Source organism: Heloderma suspectum, chromosome 15 (assembly GCF_057233095.1).
Source record: "Heloderma suspectum isolate Gila_16-S chromosome 15, 16-S_ref, whole genome shotgun sequence".
NCBI classification, from domain to species: domain Eukaryota; kingdom Metazoa; phylum Chordata; class Lepidosauria; order Squamata; family Helodermatidae; genus Heloderma; species Heloderma suspectum.
In genome coordinates, this window is record NC_139472.1 from 13,060,890 (window position 1) to 13,072,917 (window position 12,028).

The following is a 12,028-nucleotide window of genomic DNA, read 5'->3' on the forward strand; positions in this document are numbered from 1 at the left end:
GGAAACGTAATTAACACCCGATGGACTCTTTAGCCAAGCCTCCCCCCCCACACACACACACACAAAACCCCCGCCTAGTTTTGCCTTTGTTGCAAACTGCGTTAGATTGAGTTTGAAACGGATTCATCCCTTATTAGAAAACGAAGTGTGCGGAGATGAATTTCTGCAGCAAACGTTGGCTTTTCCTAAACAAAAATGAGTAGAGTTGTTGTTCAGTTTCCTAGTTGTCTTTTTTTATGTGTGGGTGTGATTTCAGTGTCTGTTCTGTTCATCTGGAGTTAGGTCTGTTTCCAAGACTAAGCCTGAAACAGGTATAAAGAAACGTTTCCCCGCCTCAGTACTGCGCTCATGTAAAAACTGCATACCATAAAGCATTGTCATTAATATTAATAATATTAATTATTATTATTATTATTATTATTAATGCATGCGATACTTTGTGAGTGCTCAAAACGCTTCAAAGACGTGCTTGGCTTGAAACTTCTTGGCTTAAAGTGGAGTCCTTTTAAAAAGGAAACCAGATCCCAAATAGGATTTCTTTAATGGTTAAATCGCCTTTGGAATCAAACTGTTAGTAGTTCCATCCCATCCCTTTCAACCTCCTTGTTCATTCATAGTCTTCCGAAGAAAAAAAGAGGGGGCGGGGGGAGGGGACGCGATCCAACCTTTTAAGTGACTATTTAAATCCCTTGGATTTCAATGGTAGAGAGGGAAGTAAGCGAAATCCATGGAATTTGTTACCTGTAACCCGATCCTATACATGTTTACTTGGAAGTAGGTTCCACTGAGTTCATCCCTTATCCTAAGCATGTTTACTCTGGGTTCAGTTCGACTAGCTCTCAATCAGTGTATCATTGGGACTGTAGTATTAACTCCTAAAAAATAAAAGGTCAATTCATTGTATGTTTACTCTAAAGTAAATTTTAGTTCAGTCAATGGGGTTTACAACCTTAAATGCTGCCTTAAAATATACTTATGTTTTGCTGGATCCTTCCCATTATTATAAGTAGAACTGGAAACCGGGGTAATGTAAAAACAATGAAGCAACAGTGATAATTTTCAGTCCGTTGGTAAGTCAAACAGATCATTTTAAAATTATTCTTCTTGCCCCTACACACAGGTTGTTTTCTTAATGTTTATTATCTGCAAGTATTCTATGTAGTCGCATGGGATAAAAATGAAGGTGAATAGCTTTGATCTCCGTATTTGAATGGAATATATACTATCCTTTGTGGTCCCGAAGTATTATTTTAATACGATACCATGAATGTCTCTGTCTTTGCAGAGTGATAGAACCCTTTACTTCCAATCTTTACCTATTTACGATTTGTCTTCCATATCTGAAAAGAATAGGTCTTTGCCCCGAGGAGACTTATCTAGCAAAAAATACCCCCCACCCCTTAGTCGAAATGCACGCCACGATTGGGAAAAGAAAACAAGATATTTGCCAGCACGATCGTTTTGCAAGGAGGAGAAAGTCGGTTGCCATTTTCACCTCCAACCGGTAGCTGCGGCTGTCTTGACCAATTTTTCCTCTCTTTCCTCCAGCTGCCCCCTTGCGCCTTCAATATGGGCTCGGGGTGGGGTGGGGAAGTCGATGCTCCCCCCACCCAGCCTTCGGCGAGACGAGTCCCAGTTTAGGAAAAAAAGGATTTCACATACGCTTCTTCCTTGGTTTATCACTAGTTTAATAAACAACAAGCGGGGAGCGAAATCTCCAGAGAATTGGTGCATCAAGTGGATCCAGAAGGTGTGTGTGTGTGTGGGGGGGGGGCAGTTGTGCATGGACGCCTTTTGAAGATAGAATTAAGCCCTTTCCTAAACTCGCCCTGCGGATCTGTGTATGGGAACGATTCAAATACCAGTGCGATCAAATCTTCCAAAAAGGGGGATTTATTTATTTTTAAATAGTGGCTCAAGACCTGATTTGACCATAAACCCCCAAGTATTTTAAGCTGCTCAGATTGGAAGAACTTGGATGCCAGCAACTGTACCCACACTCATGCATTTGCTTTTATATAACTTCAGATATAATGTATATCTGTGTGAATATAAACATCACACATATTAGTTCAGTGCACTCCCAGGCACGTCTACTTATATAAGTTACTCCCAGGTAAATATTTATAGGACTGCAGCCTTAGTAAGTTTCCTGGAGGATCTAACGCAGACCTCCCCAGTATCCTTAGTTCCTATGCATGTTTTCAAACCAAACCAATCAATACACCACTCCATTTCATGGGTTTTACTCCCAAAGAAGTCTGTACACACAGGAGTGGGGTGGGGAGCATACTCAACCCAGTTGGATTTACTTCTGAGAATACATTTTTGAGCTACTTAAGAAAGGTTCCCTGGCTGAATTAATTCCTCCTACCTGCTCCTAGACATTTCACTTTAAGGCAATTTGACTTTGCTTGCCCAGCAGAGATGTGGGAATAAGAACGGAGAGACCGAGGCACGTTTTCAATGTCCATGTTTACTCGGAAGTAAGACCCGCTCCAGTTAGTGGGGCGTAGAAGAACATGTGTGAATTGATCAAGCCCCCTTGCCTTGATCTCAGCGGCGCGCTCAAAATTTCGCCCATCAAAATCGAAGGGCTATCCAAGTGATTAATTTGGATTAATTAATCCAAATTAATTATCGGAGCCCGCTTATTCATGCAGTGCGCGTGCGCACGCGACCGGGGGGGGGGGATCGCGCGGAAGAATCCGAATCAGCATGTCATCATGGGGCACTGGGGGAGCCCACTTCAAGGCGATACTACAAGCACTACGAATTGTTATGATTTGCATTTTCTCATGGGAAGAATATTGATCTGGAAAAGCGGGCAGAGGATTAAGGTCTCCCCGCACACATCCCCAAGTCTCCCCCGCAAACTTATGATTCTACCCCCCCTCCCGCCACACACACCTTTCCGAAAGTACTGTGTGTTGTCATGTCAGAAGCCCGCATCTTTCGTCAACCCCTTCCCTTGAGGCATTTCATAAGACTCTATACTTTCCTTAAGTTTAAAAAAAGAAAAAGAAAAGAGAGAGAGAGAGGCACGTTTCTAGTCCTCTTGACGACGAAACTTGCCTGTTCAGGATCTCTCCTCCCGCACCGTCATATATGAAAAGATAAGAGATCGTGTGAATCTGCTCATCATATTAACTGTGGGTAACAATTTGGTGGAAAGAACCTTGATTGGGCAAAACAGGGGAGAGCAAGGCATCGTTTTGCGCTCCCATGGGGTGATCTTGGCTTCCTATCAAGTCTGGCAGACGAAAGGGATTCCAGTAATGAAATCCACCACCACTCCGCAAAAAAACCCACCGTCTTTGATCGGGGATGGGATGGGCAGGTGGGGCACGCTTCTTTCCTTTCTGGCTTTCCTTTGAGTGGTCCATCTAGTTTCCTCATATTAAAGGCAGTAAAGCACTCCCCCGTGATCTGTGTATACATATGTGGGGCGGGGTGGGGTAGAAAATAAGCAGAGACGCTGGTTACAAGAAATTGGCGATTTCAGTGTCGTGTGTGTGTGTCCAAGCCAGGTGGTCTGTTTCTTCTGGAACCGAATGGACTTCGGTTTAACCCTGTTTTGCTTCCGACTATTCCTCGGAAGTAAGTTCCCTGGCGGGTAGGGGGAGAGAGTATGACTTTCGAGTGAGCGGCTGCAGTCATAACCTATTGACGTAACAAAGCTGACTTATGAGTAAAAATAACCCTGCTCTGTTCGTGTAATCGGGATCAGAGCTCAAAGCCCCATGCATAGTTACTGGAGAGTAAGTCCCACTGAACTGGGGTTCCTTCTGAGCCTGGCTATCTGTTGAAGCTTCGGTGTATCTCACTTCGCTGGTGTTCGTGAATCGGGGCTCCTACATTACCAGCCAAGTTAATGGGTTGGATCCAGACTTACTCAGACTTGGAGTAGACCCAGTGAAATCAGTGTGACACTCAGGTTAGTCATGACAAAATTTAAGTCCCACTGGCTTCAATGGGTCTACTTTAAGTCTGACTAGGTCTGGATCCATCCAACCCACTGATTTCAGCCAGATGTTGTTTTTAAATTTCGCAGAGTGCTCAGCCAATAGCCAATCTTCCATCTGTTCTGGAATAAGCCTGTTCCTGTAAACCCGCCCCCCCCCTTTCTTCTACCAACCACCTCCCCCTCTCTTAAATAAGTGTTTCCTTCTTAAACTGACAGGGTGCAAATCGAACGCCCCCCCCCCGCACAATTCAAAAGCGCATTTCTAGTGGAGAGCCTTGAAAGAGAGAGAGAGAAATTAATTTATCAAACAACACCTGACTTTCTAATTCCTCTGCCTCTCTTCCTGCCAGCTCTTTTGCTGCTAATAAAATAGATAATGGGTTATATTTAATACCTCTCCACTTCACCGGTGGCCATCTATACTCCTGTCCTGGAAGCTCTCCCGCCCACCCCCACGATTAAAGTAGCAGCAATCCGGTACTCTCTGCGAGAAAATCTAATTTAACTCAATGGGCTTTCTTCTGAGTTAAGACATGGGCCTCGCACGGTCCCTATCTCTAACCCCTTCCCTTTCCCTAGAAACCCCCCACATCGTTGTCTGAACAGGCGCGATCCTCTGTACACTTACTCCCAAGTAAAACGAAACCCCACGCGTTTCGGGCGGCACACGTCACTCTGCATTGGATCTGGCTGTGTAAGGCAGTTGACGGTACTGCACGTTGGGAGTAAAGTCTCCTCGAAACCAGTGGGACTTACTTCTGAGGAAGCGTTGGTAGGATCGCCCTGACAGGGTTCCCGGACAACCATTTCGATCCTTTCCAAAGAGAAACAGGGGGATGGTTGGAGGGAGAGAGAGAGCGCATCAGTCAAACCCAAACCACTGTACCACAGACAAAATTCGAGCCTGTTTACTCCGAAGCAAAGTCCGTTTAAATTCAAGTTCCTGGCGATAACAGGTGTAACACTTAGCATTCCGTTTCAAAACCTCTTGGCAGTCATTATATCGTTGAAATTCTGCCAGCAACCCTGTAGTTAATTATATTATTATTATTATTATTATTATTATTATTATTATTATATTATCATCATCATCCACATTTCCGATGAGTATCAGTGCCATTCTATCCGCGCTTTTTGGGAAGTCAGTCTCCGATATCGGTGGGACTTACTTCCCAGTAAGCGTGTGTATAAATGAGGCACACATACAGGAAAGGTAAGTTCCCAACGAGTTCAATGGTGCTTTATCTGCAGGGTAGCTTAGCCACAGAATGCAACCTAAAAAGGCCTTGTTCGAAGTATCCCTAGTGAGTTTACTTCTTTAAAAAATCAAAAACTATTTCTATTCCACCCTTCCTTCAAGGGACTCAAGGAGGAATACATGATTCTCTCCTCCCTCCCATCACAACAACCCAGTGAGGTAGGTTAGGCTGAGAGAAAGAGGGAGTGATGACTGGGTCAGGGTTACTCAGTGAGGTTTGTAGACATGTGGGGATATAAACCTGGGTCTCTTCAGTCCTAGTCAATGGGTTGGATCTATAATTAGCCATACTTAGAGTAGACCCATTGAAATCAGTGACTACTTTAAGTCCCATGGATTTCAGTACCGTATGACTAATTCTGGATCCAAGCCAGTGTAATGTAGGGGTGAGAGTGATGGACTGGAGCTGGGAGATTCCGGTTCTGGTCCCCACTCGGCCATGGAAGCTCACTGGGTGACTTTGGGCCAGTCACAGAGCCTCAGCCCAACCTACCTCACAGGGTTGTTGTTGTGAGGATAAAATGGAGAGGAGGAGGATAATGTAAGCCGCCTTGGGTTCCTTGCAAGAGGAAAAAAGGCGGGATATAAATGCAATAAATAAACCAATGTCCTCAGTACATTGTGTTAGAAACAGGTGTCCACTTCTGATCTTGGCTAAAATTATTCATCATTATCATCATCAACATTCCCATACCGCCACATAGGCGAAGCGCTCTGGGCGGTTTACAAAGGTTAACAACATTAAAAAATAATAGATCCATTTCTGCATGCTGCCACCAGGACACCCCCCGTAACCCCCCGTAGCGATGCTTGCTTTCAGGTCTTTTAAACACCGTGGAACTCACTCGTGTCGTGTCGTGTCGGTCTTGTTGGGGAGGCGGGCTGTGAGACTGGCCAAAGGGTTACAGACAAATTGTTCCATTTCCTCCCTTGTCATCCCTCGGAGGGAGCCAGCCGGGGTCGCTGACCTCCTTTCCCCTCCCACTCCGGTGCCAGGCTTGGAAAGTTCGCCAGCGCCACACCTGAGTAACACCTGAGATCAACCTGGCTTGCAATTAGAAGGAAAGAGGTCTTTGCAAATTGCAAGCAAAAAAGAAAAACGGGCGGGGGGGGGGGAAGCAACGTTTCTGTATGATTGTTACAATAAGATGATGTTTCGCAGCGAGTCCCATGACCTTTTGAAAAAGGCATGGGGTGGCAGGGCAGGGCAGTGGGGCCTAGTGGCTAACGTGCTGGGCTTGGAACCCAAAGACCCACGAAGTTCCCTGAATATAACCCCAGGCCAGCCACTTTCTAGCCCGACCCACAGGGCCGCTGCGAGGATAAAATTGTATTACTCCAGGTAACAATAATTAATACTTCATACTTCTAACTCTGCACAGATCCAGTCCTAACGTGCTCAGCGCAATCTAGATAAAACACAAATGTTTTATATGATGTGAATCCCAAACTTCAGAGTAAACATGCACAGGATCAGGCTACAGCCTGATTGCGCTCCTAAGCATATTTACTCAGAAGTAAATCCCACGGCGCCCAATGGAGCTTGCTCCCTAGTAAGCGTGCAGCCAAATTGTTTATCTGGATCGCCCCCACCCCTTCTGTTTGCTCGATCCACGACTTTTCGATCCCATTGAGTTCAATGGAAGATAATGCTTTTTTTCCTCCTTGCTTGGGAAGAAAACTCACACGCAGCCCGATCCTGTGCACGTTAGTCCAATGGGACTTTCTCAGAAGTTACTGTATACAGCAAATCGGTCTTCTTACTTGCAACTGAATTTGTAAGGGCTGAGGTTTGGGTATATTCTTTCCTGGTCCTGTAAAGACACCCCCCCCCCCCCGCAATAATCAGGACTCCTAGTTGTATTTTCAACTGATAGGTTCCGCACACTGATGGAAAACAATACATATTGGTTTGGAATATATAATGTAGGTTCTCCGGGGCAGAGATCGATCTTCTGTTTGTATGTTACTAATGGAGAAACGAACATTATGTTAAGAAGGAAGTTCTTTTCATCCCGGCTAGAAGCCTATCCGTGCTTTCTCGGAAGTAAATCCCATTAACCTTAGTGGGGCTGACTTTTGAGTAAACCTACTTGGAAGCTCCCAACCGGGAACGGAATAAATTTCGATCCAACAATTAGCAGCAATAATATATGACCAACACTTTTCCAGCCCGCTATTTAGGCAGGTTTGCTCATGAGTGAATACACGAGTTCCCAAATACATAGGACTGCCACTAACTACAAGTCCTGTTAATTTGCACAGAACTTTATTCCTAGCCGGGGGGAGGGGGGAATGCTAAAAGGGGTATGAACTAACAACGTGGGGTCGTCTGTATACCACAGTTGTATGGTAATTAGAGTGTTTTCGTTTTGAGGAAATCGACCTTTTTGATAGGGAGAGGTCTATTGGTTTCCCCACTCCGGGCAAACTAGATAGAAAGTCCCCTTCCAATTCCAAATGTGTATTGTTGAATGCAATCTTCTAATTCACAGTCCGAATTCAAACCGAAATCGAACCTCATTTAGAAATAATTCTGGGAAAAACCAAGATTTATTTCTTTTTTTCTAATCTTTATTTAAAACCAATTCCCCTTGTAAATTACTTGGTAAATAACCGTTTTGTTTGTTTGTTTGGGGCTCCCCCCCCCCTTTAATCCTTGCTAAATTATCAGCTTCATTTAAAGTACGTGAAAATGGATATGGCTCACGGGAGGCTGATGGGGAATTTAGCTCTTGGAGGATTCAGGATTTTAGAATCTGATTAAGGCTGTAACTCTAGCCACACTTCTCCGGGAGTAACCTTATTTAATACAATAGTCTTATTTCTGAGTAAGGATTGCATGGTTAAGATGCATACGGATAGGGTGGCTGGAAAGGAAGGTGTTTTGTGTGTGTGTTTAAGGCAGAGGAAGAGACTGTGGTTGCTTTATAACTTTTCCATCATGGATTTTCTTGACAATATAATTAAAACAATCAAAAGATTTCAAAAAATCTTTTTCGCCCTTTCCGTAACAGGACTAGAACTAAACAAAGCCATATGCAATAATTTTTAAAGCTTATTAGGAAAGGGGGATTTCAGAACATTTTCACGCCCATCTTTCTTCTCCCCCATCTTTCCTTTACCTTCCACCTGCCTGCCAGCCTCCACTTTTTTTTAATGGGAACGCCCCCGGTCCTCCCTTCTCCCCCCCCTTTTTTTTTTTTTTAAAAAAAAAATCCAGTTTATTTTATCAAAGGCTTATGAGACTGGTTTCCTGCCGGTCCTTTCTCTCCCTTAATGCCTCTTCAGTCAATGTCTCTCCATGCCATATGAATCCCCAAAGGGCGTCATTAATTAATAAATAATAATTAATAGTTCAGCCAAGCTGTTTTTCTTCTTTATGGGTTGTCCTATTTCGGGGAAATCCTGATAAATTCAGGACTACCCAGCAACCCGCTTCCCCGGGACCTTAGGGCTCTTACCGCTATACATATCACCCCTAAACCTGAAAAAGGATACTTACCCACTTGATTCTTTTTAAAGCAACTCTCCTGGACCTGTAAAAAGCAAGAGTCCAACAACATTCAAGTGGAAAGGCCATTATAAAATTAGCAAGGGAGAAAAGAGATAGGAGGAGAAAGCGATAGAAATATGGAACAGAGGCAGGTAAAGTTTCTTAGATCAGTCGCACACAGAAACTGTTACCAGGACAAGGGGGGGGGGGGAGTTTCTCGCCTCTTTGGTATCATATATCTAGGAAAGGATCGCTAGGGTTTTTTTTGGGGGGGGGGTGTTTATTAAAAGTGGTCGTTTACTGTGAGAAAACATGCGAACCAGAAAAGGGAAAATGAAATTATGTCGATATTTAGGGCGGCGGGGAGACTGAGAACTGCCCAGACTGAGTGGTCAAATTCAAACCCTGTGTAGACTTGGTCGGGAGGAACCGGCTGCCCCACTTCGAGGATAATCCCAAGTCAGGGTGCATCGGCTTTTGCAACCTCTAGAAGACTTCCGAGTAAAGATTCAGAGGGCCGCACATCAATCAAGCTCGTTTCACTCGGGGTCAGACCTCCCTTTGCCTGTGTCTGTTCTGATCTGAATGAGTCGGGTACTAGCGTTCCCCCTGGAAGCTACCTGGGACTAAAGTCCCTTGAACATGAAGCAGGACTGTTGGGTTCTACTTTCTACATGAGGGTTGCAATCTCTGTGCACGCGGGGGGTGGGGGTGGGGTCCCACTGAGCCAGGCGAAGGCTTACTTCAGAGTAAACCTAGGCTCCCGCTTCAGGAAAGGATCCCAACCAGAAAGAACGTTAGTTCAAATTGCCCACATCATTTCAGTTTCAAATAAGTAAACGATACAACGTGGAGACGGAGTTATTTGGAGGCCGGGGGAGCGGGGGGGGGGGGGAGAGGAGGTAAAAAGGATTTCCCAGACGTAATTGTATAAATAAATACAGCGTGCATTTTATTGGGAAGGGGGGGTAGAGAAGAATATCCCCCACCTCAATCATTAGGAAAGAAGGTCGTTTGTGTGTCTATGGTTGCTGGCTTCATCTTTCCGACAACCATCTTTTAAAATGCACTGCGGTTTAGGACATCCACGATTTTAGATGACAGCCCCAACAAGCCAAAAGGGACACACACACCCCCAACAATGCAAAAGGCAGGAAGTTCGTATCTGTACATCGCACCGATCAATCTTTGCGCTAAGTTAACCAAGGCTGCAATTCTAATGCACGTTTACTTAGGAGTAAACCCTACTGAGCTCAGCGGTTCCTGCTTCTGAAATCAATGGGCTACACATGTCTGCGGTGCTCCTCAACTTGCCTACCTGGAGGTAAATCTCTCTGATTTCTTTCTTTCTTTCTTTCTTTCTTTCTTTCTTTCTTTTAAAGGATCTTACTTCCAAGTAAAACCTGGCTAGGAGGGTCAGACGGTCGAGCGTTCCCTGTTCACAGTTATGTGGAAAGTAAGCGCTATGGAGTAAGGTGGGGCTTTACTTGCGAGTAAGCATGCAGAAGACCGGGCTGTAAAAAGACAAGAAAAAGTGGAGAGAGCCCATCACAATTGTACATAGAAAATAATATAATAATTATATAATAATAATAATAATAATAAGACTGTAACTTGCAGCATGCAATTAGCCGATTACAACCCCCCTCCCGCCCCCCAGAACATAGCTTTGAAATTATCATCAAAATGAGAAGCAAATAAAAATGGCAAAGTCACCTCTTTCAGGATGTTCCCCTCCATCTTTAAATATTGTCCACTGGGGAAGGGCAGCGTGTAAAGGGTTAGGAAGACGGAGAGGTTCCTTTTTCTTAAAGGGGCAGATCAAGGGGAGGGGGGGTGGAGAGAGAGAGGGACTGAGATGGTGCTCCGAAAGGAGTGTGTGGGGGGGAGATAAGTGATCTGAAGAAGAGGATAGGACCAGAGAAGGGGGGGGGGGAAGAAGCGGGAGGAAAGCGCGCACACACACTCACACACACCAACACCAACCCCTGATGGTGATGAATACATTGCAAAGTTTTTTTGGCCCCGGAGAGGGTGTCAGATTGAATGCTCTGTGCGCATGTGCGAAGGTGTCCAAACTGACAATGCTTGGGAGATGAAGATAGCGCGGCAGAGCTGCTGTGGGTTCAAGGAGGGATCCACTCCGCCGTCAAGATGAGATCTAAGGCGCGAGCGAGGAAACTGCCCAAAAGTAAGGCTCTCTTCCCGCGAAGGGGAGATCTCCGGCGAGATCGGGAGTGGGGGGGGGGGAGATAAAAAGGGGCGCGCTTTGGGGAGAGCCTGGCTGCCTCCCCCGGGTGGGGGGACGACCGGGCTTCCCACTGCCTTGCCGCGGCGGGTATGAGCCAGCTGGGCGAGAGCGAAAACGGCGCCGCCGCCGCCGCCGCCGATCCAGGCTGCAGTTTTTCCTCCTCCGAAGTTTGTGTTTCCTCTGTCCTTCTCCTTCTTCTCCGCACCCCGCGATTGACGGGGTTCACCCCTCTCCGTGTCTCCAGGCAATCAAGGATGGCAGATGAGAGGAGAAAGGAGGGGGGATCTTGGAAGAAGAAGGGGGGAAAAAAAAAGGTGGGGGAAAGCGGAGAGAGAAGTGAAAGTTAACTACAAAGTTGAAGCTTGCAACTTTTTTCCCTCCTCTCCCCTTCCCCGAGTCGTTTCCAAGTTCTTGTGAAATCTTTTTTTTTTTTTTTTAATTCCCAGCTTTTGAAGTAGTGGGCGCTAGAGTTTCGCGGCTGGCAGCAGGAGAGTTTCCCTAACTGTGGAGGAGGAGGGGGGGGGGGATAAAACCATCGAGGCGAAGGGAGATTGAATGAAAAGAGGCAGAGAGAAATTGGGAGCCAAGTAGAGCTGGGGCGCAAGCAGTGAAATTGACATGGGTGGCGGTGAAATCGACAAGTTCTAGCGTCTTTGGGGCTTTTTTTTTTTAGCGGGTGCCGGATTTTCTGGAGCTCCTGATCAGATAGTTTTTGTCCCCCTAGTTCGTTCATTCTCTCTCTCTCTCTCTCTCTCGGGGGGGCGGGGGGCGGACGACGACTGCAAATATATTTCTTCCTCCTTCACCCGTGTCTCCTTTTAGCAAATGTTGTTTTTTCTCTAACGCTTGTCGTCGGTTTCTGATGAAATATTAAGGGTAGCAATACGGAAGAGGGGAGGTGAATGGAGGTGCAATACGAACTCAGATACTTCAACTGTCAAATGACTACCTCTCTCTTCACCCCCCCCCCTTTAAACGTTTGTGTGTGCATGTCTGCGTGTGTGGCAAAATAGTCGAGGACTTTGATAAGTTGTTAAGTTGTTCCGGTGTTTTGTT

General features: G+C 45.6%; 1 protein-coding gene and 1 long non-coding RNA gene across 2 annotated transcripts in view; one reads left to right on the plus strand and one right to left on the minus strand.

Moving 5' to 3' along the window:
* Positions 1 to 4,851: 4,851 nt before the first annotated feature.
* On the minus strand, positions 4,852 to 11,359 carry LOC146335362 (uncharacterized). Its single transcript, XR_014786025.1, has 5 exons — positions 10,438 to 11,359; positions 10,040 to 10,235; positions 8,731 to 8,764; positions 6,071 to 6,269; positions 4,852 to 4,993 (listed from the first exon to the last, which is right to left on the minus strand). It is a non-coding gene; the product is annotated as an uncharacterized LOC146335362 (long non-coding RNA).
* The window catches only part of PRDM16 (PR/SET domain 16), a 748,686-nt gene continuing 747,465 nt past the window's right edge, over positions 10,808 to 12,028 (plus strand). Inside the window, exon 1 of the mRNA XM_084822017.1 lies at positions 10,808 to 10,912. Within this exon, the coding sequence (XP_084678143.1) occupies positions 10,876 to 10,912 (37 nt within the window). The 5' untranslated portion in view covers positions 10,808 to 10,875. The remainder of the gene's footprint in view (positions 10,913 to 12,028) is intronic.